Source organism: Protomyctophum bolini (genome assembly GCF_963924005.1).
Source record: "Protomyctophum bolini genome assembly, chromosome: 16".
Taxonomy (NCBI): domain Eukaryota; kingdom Metazoa; phylum Chordata; class Actinopteri; order Myctophiformes; family Myctophidae; genus Protomyctophum; species Protomyctophum bolini.
In genome coordinates, this window is record NC_137877.1 from 9,020,799 (window position 1) to 9,039,012 (window position 18,214).

Genomic DNA, 18,214 nt, shown 5'->3' on the forward strand with positions numbered 1-18,214 from the left:
CAACGTTTTTTATATATAAGCAGCTGTAGAAACTATACTTTTGAGTTGTTAAAATAGCTTCTGCTCAGTATATTGGAACTCCATCTGTTTTTCATGGTTTATGGTCTTTCATTGAATGCTCTCCAAACGAGATGTAAACAGTATAAAATTTGTATTGGTAAAAGCATCCCTCCCTCCCATGGCAATAAAATCACAAAGATAATCAGCTCCATGAACACCAAAAGTGCCCGCATATAGAAAGTCTTCCCGCTGCAGTAAAATGCCTGGGTTCTTCTGTACGCAAAAACAAACTTCTCAAAAAGAAATGTCTGAAATCACTCCCTCGCCATGGATTTATAGGAGGGGAACATTGGAGGAAATCTTCCTTATTGGGCTTTTATTTGGATAGTACAGTGTACAAGGGTGACAAGAAACAGGTAGAGATGGGGGGTGACACGCAGCAAATGTCGTCAGGCTCAGGAATCAAACCCACGACTCGTCAGGCTGCATGTGGGATGCGCCGGTGACATAGCCGCTCTGTACAAAACGGAACCTTTACGGGTGCATTTGGTTACATTTGTATAAACTCTGAGTTATTCTGCCGAGTGTGAATGTGAATGAGTCGCAAAACCCAGCCCAACAGATAAGAATATCAACCTCTGTGACTGTGAGGTGTGATGACAAGTAACAGTTTAGAGGACAGGTTTCCACAGGGCAGCGACAATATATTACGGGCCTGCTGTACTGTACATCATGCTATGACTGCGTCTACTGACACTGTGTGTGTGTGTGTGTGTGTGTGTGTGTGTGTGTGTGTGTGTGTGTGTGTGGCAGCATGGAGCCTTTACCTCCGGCTGAGGGGGGTTTTCCTGGTTGTTAGTGTTGTGGTCTTCACTGGGCATGGTGGTCTCTATGCTGGGAGGGTTGAGGAGGCGACTGAGCTCCTGCTGCTGGCTCTTCTTCAGGCCCTCGGCGATGCTGCACGGCTGCTGCTGTTTCTACAAGTGCATGCAAGAGCCTCTTGAACGCACCTTCTTCACACAGTGTGAAGAAGTGTGAAGAAGGTGCGTTCCGACTGAAAGAAAAAAAACACGCCTTGGCGCGATGTTGCATCGAGTGGCAGGAACGCAACGTTCCATCACCTCTGTGTCTTCACTCCAGCTGAAACATCCCACCTGAGGCGATGTTCGCTTCCCTCCATCAACGTTGACATTTTTGGTCTTCGGTGGGAACACACCTTGAGTGTTTGGCATAAAAACCTCCCTGTCTGCCCCAGACAGGGAGGTCATGCCAGACAACCCAAACTCTTCACTTCACAGGGATCGATAATAGTTTAGTAAAGAATTACATAATGGGACAAAGATTGCAGCCAATGCACTTTTTGTCCAACATCCTTGGAAAAGCTTCCAAAGTAGTAAGACCATAAGTTGAACTTCTCCTGAGGCAGCGAGGGCCGTTAACCTCTTCATCATCAGTTCAAATCATTAAAATATAATTGAACTTGTGTCCCATAGTGGAGATTTCCTTTTAAACCACTAAACCCTATAGGCTATACTTTGTTGACTGCAGTCCCCCAGGATTATAAACTAAATTAATTGCACCACATACTGTGGCTGCTGCTGAAGTCGACAGCAGTGAGTCATAGCAGAAGTTGGGCAGAGCAACACATCGAGTTCTCCAATCTCCATTTATTTAAATGGTTGATGTTGAATTATTAGGTTTAGCTATTTGCTACCTACCTACTTTATGCATGTAAAAAAGTAGTATTATGAAGTATGGTACAAGTTTCTATCTATAAAATAAATAGTTTTTATCGATTTAGAATTATTCTGGATCCCTTTTTAGTTTCTCAAAGAAAGATAAATCATCGATATCAGATAAAAAAGGTATATAAACTGAAATTAATTATGTTATCATGTATACAGTATAATTATTAAATTATTTATTTGAAATTGTCAATTGCTTTAAATTTACTTAATCTTGGACTATAGGGATTAGCGGTATACTGTGGTTACTTTGCGCCACTTTTGCTGCGTATGCACCGTCCCAGCATACCTCAGGGTATAACTGGCATAACTAGCTCTCAATGATGACGTAATAAAGATGTGGATTAAAGGACCCAATGCCAGGGTGTAATTGGTTTTCGATGGTGACGTAATGACGATATGTTTTAGTGTCGGGAGGATTATTAAAGTTAATGTATATGTAATCTGGCACCACTGCCGTATCAGGCACAAGTAGTCATTACCTCATTTGCTGGGACGGTGCATACGCATCGAATATCGTCCTGGGCGAAACTAGTACTTGCCCACTGCGCAAGTAATAATAAAAGAGATATCTGTAAATGTAACTATTAAGCATTTTGTCCAGGAGATGGCAGTAGCATCCAGGGTAGTAGAAGGACATTGACGCAATGATGAGGGAGGCTACAGAATTCCTGCAGATGTGCATGTCTGCTGTGAACGATTATAACACCTGGTAGACAAAGAGGAGAAGGGCGCACACCAGTACATAGAGGAGACGATTATAACACCTGAACAAACAAATTACCTCCTTTGTTAGTCAAATCCAGTCTCATTTGAGTCACAAGACAGTGATTCAATTTAAACCTCATCAAATGGAAAGAAGTTTGATAAAACCTCAAGCTTCCAGAGGATTGGATAAAGGTGGAAGGCAAGAGTGACTAGTCAAGACGCTGTAAGAATTTTGTAAGCCGAGCCATGAGGCCCTCCTGTTTCTAGTAGTAGTGTGAGGAAGCACGATGAACAAGTACACCCCCTGGACATGACGCTGGTATGTCGCAGAGACATACCCTAATCCAACCCTGGCCTTGAGCCAAGCAGGGGGGCACTGAGTCTTTGGTATGACCCAGCCGGGTGATCAAACCCAGACCTTCCAGTTACAGGGCTGAAATTCTAAACACAAGGCCACTAACACTGTATGTAAATGATGCTACCTCTTAAAGTGCACATAAGGAAACATCAGAAACATCAAACAAAGTAGCCTGTAGACATCACTATAGAAACTGTGGAGAGGTTGATCCCAAGTTCATCGTACACCAGTGAAGAGAAAGTTCACCCTGTTAAGTGCAACCTGTACTTAAATTGAGTATTTGTATTTTTGGATACTTACTTTCACTCCACTATGTTTCAAAGACAGTCCACAACATTTCTAAGAAGGGGAGAAAACAAAAAAACAAAAAACATATGAATTGACCGCTTTTCAAATCTTGTAGGGGAAATCGCAGATCGATGAGTTGTGAGCTTGTCAAAGTATTGTTATTTCTTGAATATGTCTGTAGTAATATTTCCAGTAATTTGTATCTAGTATAATTAATTATACTCTGACTCAAATACTGGAGTTGAGTTCTTTGTCGACCACTGCTGCTCAGAGAATCCCCATTTGAGCAGGGACATGTTTGTGTTAACTAGGCAAAAATGCAGAACCAGACTTTACTTTTCCTTGTTTCGTCAATAATAAATAGACAATGTCAAATACCGGTAGTTGACAAATGGAAGTGCACTGCTGCTTGCCACTGCCAATATTTTTTGTTTCCATCTGAAAAATATACACACATATTCATGTTGATTTAGATGCCTAGACACCATAGGCCTTTATTAGAATAAGTCAATACTTTATATAAAGGAAATACTTTATGTATATTTTACAAAATATATCATGTATGGTTTTTTCCACCTCATAAGATAGATGCAACATATAACCTTTAATTACATTCACAGTCATGATTTGAATCTATATCTTGCTTTTCATTTTTATCTTGCTTGGATTAAAGTATAAAGTGTGTACAGTATATAAATTATGAATATACAAATTATACAATAAACACTTAACATTAGAACAGACAGACATTATTGGCACAATAAACAAAGTGAATACGAGAACAAAGACAAAGTTTAGATATCTGAAATAAAAGCAGCTGTAGAAACTATACCTTTGACCTGTTAAAATAGCTTCTGCTCAGTATATTGGAACCATGTGAACTCCATCTGTTTTTCATGGTTTATGTTCCTTCATTAAATCCTCTCCAAACAAGATGTAAACAGTATAAATGTGTATTGGTAGCAGCTTCTTAGTTAATTCCTCCCCTGCAACATATTAAAGCATCCCTCCCTCTCATGGCTATAAAAATCACAAAGCAAATCAGCTCCATGAACACCAAAAGTGCCCGCATAGAAAGTCTTCCCCCTGCAGTAAATGGGTTCTTCTGTACGCAAAAAACAAACTTCGCTAAAAATCTCCTCTGCCGTGTCTGAAACCACTCCTCACTCACTATATACAGTAGTGCACTATAGTGATTAGGGACCTCTCTGTATTTATGGAAGAGGATCATTGGAGAAAATCTTCGTTGTTTCTTTTTAAATATATCTTTCGGGCTTTCCTGTGTTTATTTGGATAGACGGTGAGACAGTTGAGTGACACGCAGCAGAGGTCGTCAGGCTCGGGGAATCGAACCTACGACTCGTCAGGCTGCATGTGGGATGCGCCAGTGACAGAGACGTTCTGTATAAAACTGATCCTTACCTTACTGGTCCATTTGGTTACATTTGTAGTCCGTGTGAATGAGTTGTTGATTTCGGAATTCGGACACAGCCCTAAAGTATTCTCTCTCTGTCACAGTCTGTCTCTCCCTCAGTCTGTGACTCCACACTGGCCACTCCCATATCCCATTCCAGCACACCCAGTTCCATTTACACATACCTGTCTTCAACTACCTCATCAGCCCAGCAGTGAACACTTCTCCAATCAACCTGCTCACTATAAAACATCATTCTGATCCATGCCTGATTCCTACCTGCATTCCCCTGTGTAAGATATCTCCTATTCTTTATTAAATACTTTATTATTCTACTCTTGTTTGTTGTGACTTTGCCTTGGGTTCAACTCTCTGTCTACATCCGTGACACTCTCTCTCTCTCTCTCTCTCTCTCTCTCTCTCTAAACCCCAACAGATACAAACGTCAACTCTGTGAGGGTGTGACACGCCTCCCTCTCTAATTGCAATTGACATCCTCGCCACTCTCGTCGCTCTCCACGGTCAGCTGACGCGTCCACCACTTCTTCACCTCCGACCCCGAAGATGCCTCGTCGTTGTTGACCGTTGGGTTCATCTTACACACAATCGATTTGACACTGGCCCGACCTGCACCGAACACACGTAAAAGGCACGCACACACACAAAAACACGCACGCACGCAGAAATAGACCATATAGATTTACAATTACAATTACAACACAGGAGAAACAATACGGTGGTGGGCCGCAAGGATAGAAGTGGGCCCCCAAATAATTTGAAATTTTAATATAAATATATATTATAATATATTTAAATAAAATGATATAATAAAAATGATGGCAAAACTAAACAAACGACATGGTATGTTTTCTGCAAAACCTTGGGAAATTAGTTTTCCTTCTGCTTGTGATGAATAGGAACTTAAAGAATATTGATAAGGGACAGAACACAATCGATTGATTTATCATTCAAATTAACATGCTCTGACCACACCCAATGGCTGTAGTGTTAAGTGGTCAGATGGGTGTGCCGCGAACCGATTTTCAAGTGGACCCTGATCCAGAAAAGGTTATGATGAACCACTGTACATTAATTTTGATCTTTTGATTCGGTGAATGGGGAACGAACTTGGTCACTTCCTCAAAAGCTACAATATCATTCCTGGAGTCATTCAGTTTCCTCCGTGTGGAAAGCATGCACGGTGTCACGAGCTTCAGTCAGTGAGTTGCACAAATACAAACTTATTGACTGACTGGCTGAAGAGAGAGACGTTCCTCTTAATTTCATCATTGGAATGAACTACGTGAGGAGAGCGGAATCGAAAGTACTGAATGGTGAACAAATTATTGGAACAGTGTTCATTTTCACAGCAAATATACGTATGTTATTGTGACGGTATGTCGCAGATTACTATGAAAACCTGCAAAACCCGTCAATCAGTCACGCCTCGTCGTGACACGCTCCATATATGGCTGTCTCCATATATGATTTGGGGCGAGGTTGCTCCTCGCCCTCAGGGCGTCTTACAGGTTTCGTTTTAGTCATAGTCTTTTGAATAAAACAATTGATCTACATTTGATTTAGTCGACTAAAATGCATTTTCGCAGGCAAATAATGCCAGATTTTTGGTATCGGCTACCAAGAATAGCCGATCTACAAGCTATTTTCAGAGCGTGACACCCAAGCGCAACCAAGTATAGACTAGAGATGCGCAGGAGCTGGGATTGATCCACAGTCTCCCACTCGCCAGATCGACACACAACCTGTCGTTGGCTGTAGGGCTGAGCCCGATTGGCAGGGCTGCTGAGGGCCGGGTCTTGGCTGAGTGCTACAATTAACCCCCCCCCCCAGTCTTTGGAGCACGTCCTCGTCCTTCACACTAAATGCCCCCTCATGTCCCTCACGCAAGGATCCATGCTCCAAGTCCTGCCGACTACACCAGATTGTAGCGATGCGCAGGAGTGGGGATTGAACCCCAGTGTCCTCACTCACCAGACCGACGCACAACCCGTCTTGCCAATAGTGGACTGTGTCCTGGCTGGGTGCTACACAAGCATACTGTAACTTGTCTCGGTTCTACTGAATCACTTCTCCACTCTCTTCTCCACTAGTCCCTCTCTTAACATTTTCGCCTAGCTATTATCTGCTGACGAAATTGTCACTACCGTATATTCAGTCATAGTTGTAGCAATCATAGGACCTTAGTCGACAAAATGAACCCATTTTTGGCGGGAACCCATTTTGGTATTAGCATTATGTTATGCTTTAGCTATTGAAAAATAGCAGATCTACAAGCTCATAGCACGCCACCGAGTGGCGCGCTACGAGCTTGTAGGTTTGCTATTTTTGAAGAATCGTGAAAAGTGACATGAAAGTGTTTGAGAACGACTGACATAGAAAAACAGCTTTTTCCAAGAAAACTGTCAGGATTTAGAAGACATTTGCAGAATCGTTCCCAGGTCAAAATGGGATAAGTGTACTAAACGAAATGACTCGAGCGAGTCTCTGAAATGAACGGTCCATTCCCGTCCATTACGGCAGCACTGACCTGCTGGCAGCCGCCACTGTCCCAGCTTCCTCTGCGGTCGGCCCAGGTCTGAGGAGTCCTGCCGGTAGCCTCCTCTGTCAGACAGCGTTGGGCTCAGCAGCTGCTGGAGGCCGCTCAGCTAAACACAACGGAAAGAAGAAAGGGGGTTCACTACTTACACCTGCGGGTTATTATATCGTTGCTATCGGGCAGAAGAAACCTCATATCTCCGTACCATTTCAACTTTTTTTTTCTCTGTAAACTAATGTCCTACTTTGTCATACTATAAAAAAAAGTACAAGCTCACAATAAGTCAGTAGATCAGGTATTTTTGGCAATTGTTGTTTCACGTTAAAGTGGAAATGGTTACGTGGATTTTATAAATATTTAAGCAATGAAAAATATTAACAGAGAGCGTGACTAAACTACATTGGATCCATTGGAACATGGGTTCTTTTTTCTCCATTTCCTGAAAAGTAACAGTTTTGACAGGTTTCCTTTCCACCCGACAGGGACAATATCACGTGCCTGCTGTAGTACTGTACATCAAGCTGTGAGTAACGGTCTACTGGCTGTGTGTGTGTGTGTGTGTGTGTGTGTGTGTGTGTGTGTGTGTGTGTGTGTATGTGTGTGTGTGCGTGCGTGGCAGCATGGAGCCTTTACCTCCGGCTGAGGGGGGTTTTCCTGGTTGTTAGTGTTGTGGTCTTCGCTGGGCATGGTGGTCTCTATGCTGGGAGGGTTGAGGAGGCGACTGAGCTCCTGCTGCTGGCTCTTCTTCAGGCCTTCGATGATGCTGCACGGCTGCTGCTGTTTCTACAAGTGCATGCAAGAGGCATGCGGTGTGTGAAGAAAGGTGCGTTCCGACCCGAAAGATAAAATATTTGTTCGAGCGGCGTCGTTACACATGAAGTCAATGCAACAAAAAAAAAGAAAACGCGACTTGGCGAGATGTTGCATCGAGTGGCAGGAACACCGCGTTCCATCACCTCTGTGTCTTCGCTCCAGCTGGAAAATCCCCAACTGAGGCGATGTTCGCTTCCCTCCACCAACGTTAACTTTTTTTTGGTCTTTTATCTTTCGGTGGGAACACACCTTGAGTGTTTGTCATAAAAAAAACCTCCAGACGTTTAGACAGGAAATGTTTAGAGGAAGTGTATAGTATCGTTTAGAGCAGGGGTAGGCACGGGTGCCAACATTGGCACAGGGGAGGGTGGTCACTGGCACAGGGGAGGGTGGTCACTGGCACAGGGGAGGGTGGTCACTGGCACAGGGGAGGGTGGTCACTGGCACAGGGGAGGGTGGTCACTGGCACAGGGGAGGGTGGTCACTGGCACAGGGGAGGGTGGTCATTGGCACAGGGGAGGGTGGTCACTGGCACAGGGGAGGGTGGTCACTGGCACAGGGGAGGGTGGTCACTGGCACAGGGGAGGGTGGTCACTGGCACAGGGGAGGGTGGTCACTGGCACAGGGGAGGGTGGTCACTGGCACAGGGGAGGGTGGTCACTGGCACAGGGGAGGGTGGTCACTGGCACAAGTGTGAGTCTAGAGAGCTAATTTCTTTTCAAATTAAATATTCAACCAAAGCTCAGTCAGTTAAACTGCATCTATATACTGTACACATTATGTCCTGCACAGTACTTCTACATTCATTCAGACTCCTCACTCTGACTGCATGGGGAGAGACTGTGTTTGGGAGATTATTTCTCTCCGAGTCCAATGATCATTACATCCTAAATGTATTACAAAAGACAATAATACGGCAAAATGAAAACCTGGCACTTTATGTCAAAAAGGTTGCCGACAACCCCCTGGTTTAGAGGCTTTGAACGTAACAATTTAATTGTGCAGACTACTGATTGCGGACACCACACGTGTTTCCAGGAATGCGTTTGTAGACTGTGTGTGGCATGTGTGTGTGTGTGTGTGTGTGTGTGTGTGTGTGTGTGTACACGTGCATGTTGTCATGAGGAGATATTATGTGCAAAGTGTACCTGTGGGTGGGTGTTTGTGTGTGGAGGGAGGATCCTACCGTACGGATGTGTTTCAGGGTGTTTGTGTGTGGTGGAGGATCCTACCGTACGGATGTGTTTCAGGGTGTTTGTGTGTGGAGGGAGGCTCCTACCGTACGGATGTGTTTCAGGGTGTTTGTGTGTGGTGGAGGATCCTACCGTACGGATGTGTTTCAGGGTGTTTGTGTGTGGAGGCCTGGAGGGAGGATCCTACCGTACGGATGTGTTTCAGGGTGTTTGTGTGTGGAGGGAGGCTCCTACCGTACGGATGTGTTTCAGGGTGTTTGTGTGTGGTGGAGGATCCTACCGTACGGATGTGTTTCAGGGTGTTTGTGTGTGGAGGGAGGATCCTACCGTACGGATGTGTTTCAGGGTGTTTGTGTGTGGAGGGAGGCTCCTACCGTACGGATGTGTTTCAGGGTGTTTGTGTGTGGTGGAGGATCCTACCGTACGGATGTGTTTCAGGGTGTTTGTGTGTGGTGGAGGATCCTACCGTACGGATGTGTTTCAGGGTGTTTGTGTGTGGTGGAGGCTCCTACCGTACGGATGTGTTTCAGGGTGTTTGTGTGTGGAGGGAGGCTCCTACCGTACGGATGAGTTTCAGGGTGTTTGTGTGTGGTGGAGGATCCTACCGTACGGATGCGCTTCAGGCACTTCTTGAGCCACATGCGAATGGTCTGTTTGGCCACCTCTTCTTCTATGGTGTACTCCAGCTGTTCCCTGGCCAGCAGCTCCTCCACCTGGAGAGACTTCCTGATGTCCACCGAGCGGTACGACAGCATACTGCGGAATGCAAAAGCAACGCACAGTTAACACATTCTGACCTGAGATCAGATTCTAAAAAAGGTCTTCTACATCCTGACAGTTTTCTGAAAAAGCTATGTTTCTATGTCAGTCGTTCTTCGATTTTTCAAAAATAGCAGACCTACAAGCTCGTAGCGCGCCACTCGGTGGCGCGCTATGAGCTTGTAGATCTACTATTTTTCAATAGCTAAAGCATGACCAAAAGGGGTTCCCGCCCCAAAATGGGTTAATGGGTGATCTGTTGACGCATGTTGTCACTGTCAGGCAGAAAACCTGTCTAACAAATGTCTAACATATTTACTTTTCAGGAAATGAAAAAGGAAAAAATAATCAATAATAAACGTTATAATCTCTAAGATTTGCGACATAAATCTCAGACATTTCTTACTTTTATGTGGCAAAAATGCTTTTTTTTTTATCGCGAATTTTCAATATTTTTCTCAGGAATCTCTGAGATTAATCTCGCAAATCTGTGACTTAAGGGGACATTTCAAAGTCGACGAGAAATGAAGTATGCCCTTTTGGTCAAAACCATGGAGAACTCCCTAGATTAGAAGATACGAGGCATTCTTTCTGAGCCGTAAACCGTTTGATATCAATAAAAAAAGCGCTATGACATGTGTGTGTGTGTGTGTGTGTGTGTGTGTGTGTGTGTACACGTCCCCCCGGAACCAACAGTTGGACCACGTACGGTTTGTATGTGGTCCTACGGTCTGGAATGTGTTAAAAATGATGATGGAATTATAAAAATGTCTTTGCCATCCCGTATATATATTTCCTACGCTCAGATGAACGCTCACCTGAGCACATCGTGGAAGGTGACATCAGCTCCATTGTGTAGTCTCTCCATCTCGTAGCACATGTGTTTGAACAACAACTTGTCCTTGTCCAGGTCCACCTCTAGCCGACCTCTGAGTAGACGGAGCAGGAACTTCACTTTCGACGTTGGGATCAGACCCTGGTCATGAAAGGATCACAGGCACGAATGATGATTGAATGATGATTGACTCCGCTGCCCGTCTACTGTGACTGTGGCCAGAACTGAAGAAGAGATTCAACACGGCAGGACACCGCCAATTAACATTTTATTGAACCAGCAGATGAAAAGTGGCTCTGAGTGAGATTAGGGTCTTTTTCACCACTCCACTCATCTTTTGAGCTGTGACTGTAGGCCAGGGCTATTATATCCCGATGATAATTATAGACGTGGTGCGTGGATAAGTCGTCATTTCCCCCATTTCCTTCCATTAGAACTAATTCCTTTTCACCTCTTATTTTGACTCCTTTTTGTGTCTCTAGACCAGTGGTTCCCAAACTTTTTCATGTCAAGGACCCCCAAATTTACACTATTTGTCCTGCATTTGAAAAGATATGCCAGGGACCTCCGTAAGAGAAGATTTTTACGGCTCTAGCAGTGATTCTCAACCCGTTTAATTTCAAGGACCCCCAGTTTGACATGCATATTAGTCTACGGACCCCCCATTTAATGGCATTTCTAACTCTGGGACCCCACATTTATACTGTAAAATCAATGTTAAACTATCATTTAGCTGGGGACCCCCTGGAACTCCCTCAGTTACCCCTGGGGGTCCCCGGACCCCACTTTGGGAGCCACTGCTCTAGACCTTCCCTTTAAATGCAATGTCTTGTCCTGTTACACCTCTCTCCCTCTGCTCTCACCTCTCGTTTGTCGTCGACCATGTTCCAGATGATCTGGAAGTGTCTCAGGTCATTGTAGCTCAGCAGCTGGTCCTCCTCCGTTGAGTAGAACAGAGAGAAGTTCTCCACAATGATGGCTGTCACAACCCGGGGAAGAAAAGGATACGCATAAAAACACTCTTTAATTAGTAGCACGTACATACTGCAGGAATGCCAGCTGTAGTCAATTGTCGCACAAACCATCTGGAGGCGTACTAGATGATTAGCGCTCATGTCAGACTCTGCATGAGACTGTTCTGTGAGACTTCTGACTATAATTGTGCCATACCGGGATAAATAATCGCTTGGCACGATGACAAATGTGATATGAGTTAGTGGCCAGGCTAATGGTGTTCTGGATGAGAGCTCCCAATAAAGTGCTCATATTGAAATGATTGTTCCAGCTAAAAAAAAAGTACAGTAACCCTTAGGGTACCCTTAGAATACCCTTGGTACTGTCATGATGCTCACCTCATCATCCAGTGCAGTCACCTACACCGACAGACACGGTCCATATAGAAACACTGATGATCACATTCAGATTTCTTTTTTTTAAAGATTGTCTTGGCTCACACCCAAAACCGATATATTTAGTGTCTCTCTCTCTTCCTGTCTTTCCCCTTTCCTCTGCAGTGGGAGGGAGATCATAATGTCTGCATGGTAATTGCCCACAATGATAAGTGGTAATAGCAGTGTTAAATTCAGCCCAGGGAGCAATGGCAAGGCTTGTGCTTTATGAGCTTCCAGGGGTTTATGGCACGTTACAGCCGGAAATGAAACAAAGGTCTTACAGATGACAAATGGAATAGTGCCCTGTATTTGAATGGCTTTTGTGCACACCCATACGCACCTACAGTACAGCAGCATGTTTATAGATACACACACAAACCCACCCACGAGCAGGTTGAGCATAATGTAGGCAATGATGACGTAGAATGAGCAGAAGTAGATGAGGGCCCCGGCGTAGTTCCCACAGTCCGTCTCCCAGTAGCGATGTTTATCTGGGGTGCAGAACGGTGCCTGCACCTGGAGCCATGACAGACAACCCAAAACACATTTCACTTCAACGTTCTGGGCTATAATATAGTAGATAATAGTTTAGTAAAGACTCTCGTGTGGCTGTATACAACGTCACGCGTAAATTAAATATGGGGCAAAGATTGCAGCCAATGCACTTTTTGTGCCACATCCGTGGCAAAGCTTACAAAGTATAAAGACAATGCGTTGAACTACTCGTTTCTGTAACAGCACATATCCTGAGGCAGGATATCATCAGTTAAAAACGTTAAAAAAATAATTGAACTTGTGTCGCCTAGTGGAGGTTTTTTTTTTAACGACCAGTCTAAACCCTATATATATTTGACTGGGGTCCCCCAGGATTCTATACTAGGCACTGGCAGGTCCCCTCCTTTTCCCCTCTACACCAAGTCTCTTTTCAACAAAATGAATGTTCCCATAGTATTTTAGATAAATTGTCGAGAATGTCGACAATTAGGAAATTTAAGGTCCATGTTGGTATACCAACATGGACCTAAATGTTTGTACTGTTTTCTCAACCATGCCTAATTTAAATAGTAATCAAAACAAACAAAGAGGTAGGAGCGCAGTAAGCGCACACAATAGTGGGGAGGTGCTGACCACGCGAGACAAAAGGAAGGAGAGGTCGCACAGCTCGTAGTCACGATGCAAAAAAAAAACGTTTTTATTGAAAGACCAACGTTTCGGCAAACAATATGCCTTCTTCAGGGTATGTTATACCCTGAAGGCATATATTGTTTGCCGAAACGTTATAAATAGTAATAACATGATATGATTCTTGAATCTATCTGTCACTGATGTGTCAGTGAGTGACGTATGCTCGCAGTAAATCAATGTTGTGTGGCAGACCTGCTGTCCTGTCTTACCATGCAGTCATGCATGATTTTATTCCAATCTTCCCCCGTGACAATACGGAAGAGGACAGTGATGGCCTTGCCCGCTGTCGAGAAATTAGCATGTCTGTCAATGGGGAGAAACATATACAGTACCAGGTCAGACAGTGTTACCGGAAAGATCTTTTACACAGTGATGCAATTGTACAGAAAGCTATATCCTTGCTTCAAATGACGACGTATAGGCCAACTAGAACTCTGTCTGTTCGCGGCTAATCTCGCAACTCACTAGACTGATCCGATTTTGCACACTACCAGTTGGCCAAGGAAGTCATTCCCCAATATATTTGAGGGGCGCTAGCCCCTCCTATAGCCAGCTTTCTGTGTCTGTGTGTACCATGGATTTGAGGATGAAAAGTGTCACAAATTGTGATTTGCCGGAATGTGATGACGTATGATGATAAGAGCGCCCAGTGGTGAGGAGCCACACCATTACTAGACGCTGTTTGTTGCATTGTTGGAGTGAACAGTCTTAAATTGAAAGGCATAATGTAAATCGATAACCCTACGATGGGAAAACTGTATTGGGAAGCCATGGCTAATGCACTTCTGGAATTCAGGACTACAAACTGTAACACTATAGGCATACATGCAACGTGCTTTTAGGACTACAAACTAAACTAATACATTAGCAGGATTCAACTTTACGGACAACAATACCAATCACAAAGTAAAAGGCAAATGTTCATAAAGGCTAAAAGAGAACTTAACACAAACTTTAACACAGTATAGGCAAAAAGAGCATAAAGTGTAGAAGCGGTCAGGCTAACCTATTGATGTTCTCTCCGTATTTGACCGTTCCAAAGAGAACAACCCCGGCAAACGCGTAGCAGAGGAGGAGGAGGAACATGCCCACGATGATGAAGAAGCTCTTATACATGCTGACCACCACAGTCAGCAGAAGCATCTTCAATGTCACCTACACGCACACGCACACACACACACACACACACACACGCACACACACGCAAATGTGATTTATTGCTACAATGCACATTGTACCTTTGACACGATGATGACAAGATGATGGATTGAGAATGGGGTCGCTCAGGTAAAAATATACTCACGTGCTTTCCACATATTGTGAAGAATCTGAAGACAATCACACATGTACCCATCATGTAGGTGTAGGCATTCTGTGGGAGGAAAGGATACACAGAGGAGGGAGCACTCGTTACACATCATGCCATTGGCTTGAGAGAAGCATAAGCAAAATGACTGAACTGTCATCAGTGCCCATACCCGAGGTGGGGTTGGCGAAAGGGCCTTTCTGTGTGTGAGGGTAGGTACCCTCACAAAAAACATGCCGTAATCCTGGTCTCTAAACTACCTCCCCCTGGCCAGCCGGGGTGCCTGATGGAGGGGAAAGGAACTGGTCGGAATAACATGTTCCTTCCACGCGCTACGTCCGGGCTGGGGAAACTGAAAAGAAGCAGCTTGGACTCCTTATGCATAGAAGGAAGCATGAGGTCAGTCCGCTGCCCCCCCCCCCCCCCCGGTTGTCAGAGGAAGTGTAGCGCCCAGGATTACATTAGATAATTGACACTCGGTGAAAAAATGGGTTGCAAAAAAAAAGAAGAGAGAAAGGAACCGAACTGTAATACAACTGTGCTTGCATGCGAGTGTGATTCTGTGCAATGCTATGACATTCTTTATTATAGAATTCTAATAGGAATATTATTTTTTACGTCTTACTTTCATTTGTTATATATTATGTTCTAATGGATCTTTCTATGTCAATTTTCCATCGACTTCCGTTAGGCTTTCTCTGATATGAATATTCATTAGCTAGAGTGTAGTAACACCATCCCTCTGAGCCCCTCTTGGCTGCATACAAAATGTCAGGTGAGCCAATCACTACGACTGGCACTATTTCAACGTATACAGTATAGTATACCGTACGAATCATCAGTTCAAACTTCATACAATCTCTGTTGCCAGTTTCTCCCCACCCACACAGGAGCAGGGTATTCTCAATTAATTTGTTCCCGTTGAATGCTTTGCGTGGGCCGCAGAAACATTAGCTGGCATTGTAAATAAACAACTTGCAGCACTTCAGATGAAGATCTGTGTTTAATCTTTGGGAATTAATGAAAGACAAAGTGGATGCCGGCCAATCGGAATTGACCAAAGCATTCAAATTAGGGTGAAGAGGGTCAAATAACTTGTTTTGTTTCAGTAAATATGATTGATTCTGGTTGTCTATGTATTGTATTTATCACCTAACCATTAAGGCAAAGTGCAGCACTATCCAGATGACTCCCAGTGATGTGACCAGCAGGTCATAACGATTCCGTCGACTCTGCCAGTATCCAGCTGGAGACATGGCTATCAGCTTCATGGTCACCTACAGTAGGTGGAAAAACCACCATCAGAACATCAGGCATACAGTACATCCAGAAGAATATTTCCAAACCCAGATGGGTGTTTGAGAAACCCTTAACCCATTAAGGTCGCTCGCATTCACACCAGGATGCTATACTGCGATTAAAACTAATCCTGCAGCGTATTGTCGGGAAGTGCACTGGCAGGTGTGACTGTGAAGGCTCATTCGAATGCTGGTGCGGATCAAACAATCCCATTCTAGTTCGCCAAAAAGCCGGGGGTTTCGCTTCGCTTCCAAGCACACCTGACTTCGATTCACTGCATACATTTTACTGTGTAGTTTATGAATTATTCAGGGGAAAAGGCACACTCTACTAAGACAGTTTTATATAGTTTCAGGCGTGTGCTGGGTGCAGATTCCAAAAGAACATATAGAAAATGAATTAAATCCGCACTTCCAGTCGAGTAAGAGTCTTTATTCATAAAGAATGTGCTCCGCAGCAGCAGTCATACCAGACAGACAAACGCGTTTCGGCGCGCAGGCCTTCGTCAGTGTCAAAATTCTTGAGTCAATTTTCTATAGTTTATGAATTAAAGTTCCTTGCTGCGGTTGACACATGATGTGTCAAACAGTTTCAAACTGTTTTCTGAAAATACCTACCGGTATGTTTCAGTGGTTCTCAAACTTTTCCATATCAAGGACCCGCAACGTGATATGTATTTGACCATGGACCCCAATCCGAAAATGATTTGTTCCAAGGCCCCCAGAAGCGAAAAAGAAATGTTTGCTTTAAAATATATAAAAAAGCTGATCTACAAGCTCATGTCGAATTACGCCAACCAATGTGATATATACTGTAATAGAGATATATACAGTAGGTAGCTAAAATCTAAAATGACACAGATGCTATTTCTCGGTCTTAATGTGTTAAGTTGAGTAAGGACAAGGAAATGGGCTTACCTCCAACACAAAGATTAAGGTCATGACAACTGACATGGTGGCTAAAGGAACCGTCTCTGCATGTTTCTTCTCCGCATCCCACTGGAGAAGACATGCATGTACACAGGCTCGAACATCAGCAGGAACACGACAGTGGGACAACGTGATGTTACGGTCTTCAATAGGCGTATATCTCGTTTGTGTCCGAGCACAGGCATGGTAACGCCCAGCCTGCCTCTGATTGGCCTACCGACACTGCCCGTCTTGTCTTGACTGTCCTCCGAGGTGGATATAGAGCGTCGCAGTCCCGCCCCCTTTCAGAACGACGAGTGGCCCAGGAAATGAATCCCAATGCCTTTTGCCCACATAGGCTTTTCTTAAAGTATTTATTTAAAGACGGTTACGCCGCGGACAAAGCCAACTCGGATCGTGACAAATCATGACAATGAACACAATATTTTGTGCCGATCAAATCATTAGAAATAAGAAAATAAAGGCAGGAGACAACACTATTTGTTTTGTTTTTCTTCTTATAAATTATTTGATCGGCCCAAAACATAGTGTTTCAAAACATTGTCATGATTTGGGAAAAATGCATTGGGATTCATTTCCTGGGCCACTCGTCGTTCTGAAAGGGGGTGGGACTGCGACGCTCTATAGCTATGCTGGATAGTCTGATGCGAGGTTACTCCGTGGAAATAATACAAGTACGGTATGATACAAGAGAACTGTAACTTGTAACATTTATTTTTGTAGAAGAGGCAAAATAATATTGTGTACGTCGTTTGCTTTGATGGAATAATTGATTGAACATGTGTGTTCTAAATAAAGTATTTGTGTTGATTATTGTGTCATTTATTTGTATACAGTGTAAACTTGAAACATTATTGTACTGTAAAAAGGCCTAGTTTAATACACGATAATCAACACTAACACTTTATTTAGAACACACCAAAATCAAATCATATAGTGCACCGTACGTGTTCAATCAATTATTCAATCAAAGCAAACAATATTAGTTTGCCTCTTCTACAGAAAAACGTACAAGTTAGTTACCAGGCTGCATTCTGTCATTCTCTTGTATCATTTCTCACCGCGGAGTAACCTCGCATCTCGGAGGACAGTCAAGACGGGCAGTTGTCGACAGGCCAATCAGAGGCAGGCGGGGCGTTACCATGCCTATGCTCGGACACAAACGAGATATATGCGCATTCAATAGGGATCAGAGTTGTGTACCTTGACAGACAGCAGTACGGACTGGGCCAACACCAGCACAGCGATGCCCCGCTTGAAGAAGGGGTGCTGGGTGATGTCATACATCTTGGCCCGGAAACCCCCAGTTTCTATCAGTGATACAAGGAACCATCTTAAAATAAATGCCTAAGTAATATTTTAAAGATTTTCAAAAAACAGAATAAATTGAACCAAATGATATTTGATAATCATTTCACACAAAAAGGTTATGCC

The 18,214-nt window shown here is 43.8% G+C and overlaps 1 protein-coding gene across 1 annotated transcript in view; it reads right to left on the reverse strand.

The window, feature by feature from the left end:
• Positions 1 to 4,698: 4,698 nt before the first annotated feature.
• Positions 4,699 to 18,214, reverse strand: part of nalcn (sodium leak channel, non-selective) — a 106,294-nt gene continuing 92,778 nt past the window's right edge. Inside the window, exons 31-43 of the mRNA XM_080785497.1 lie at positions 17,984 to 18,090; positions 16,769 to 16,849; positions 15,710 to 15,829; positions 14,550 to 14,618; positions 14,253 to 14,401; positions 13,456 to 13,549; positions 12,445 to 12,577; positions 11,534 to 11,649; positions 10,654 to 10,811; positions 9,682 to 9,832; positions 7,704 to 7,847; positions 7,062 to 7,179; positions 4,699 to 5,140 (exon numbers count right to left, since the gene is read on the reverse strand). Coding sequence (XP_080641623.1) covers positions 4,992 to 5,140; positions 7,062 to 7,179; positions 7,704 to 7,847; positions 9,682 to 9,832; positions 10,654 to 10,811; positions 11,534 to 11,649; positions 12,445 to 12,577; positions 13,456 to 13,549; positions 14,253 to 14,401; positions 14,550 to 14,618; positions 15,710 to 15,829; positions 16,769 to 16,849; positions 17,984 to 18,090 — 1,589 coding nt within the window. The 3' untranslated portion in view covers positions 4,699 to 4,991. The remainder of the gene's footprint in view (positions 5,141 to 7,061; positions 7,180 to 7,703; positions 7,848 to 9,681; positions 9,833 to 10,653; positions 10,812 to 11,533; positions 11,650 to 12,444; positions 12,578 to 13,455; positions 13,550 to 14,252; positions 14,402 to 14,549; positions 14,619 to 15,709; positions 15,830 to 16,768; positions 16,850 to 17,983; positions 18,091 to 18,214) is intronic.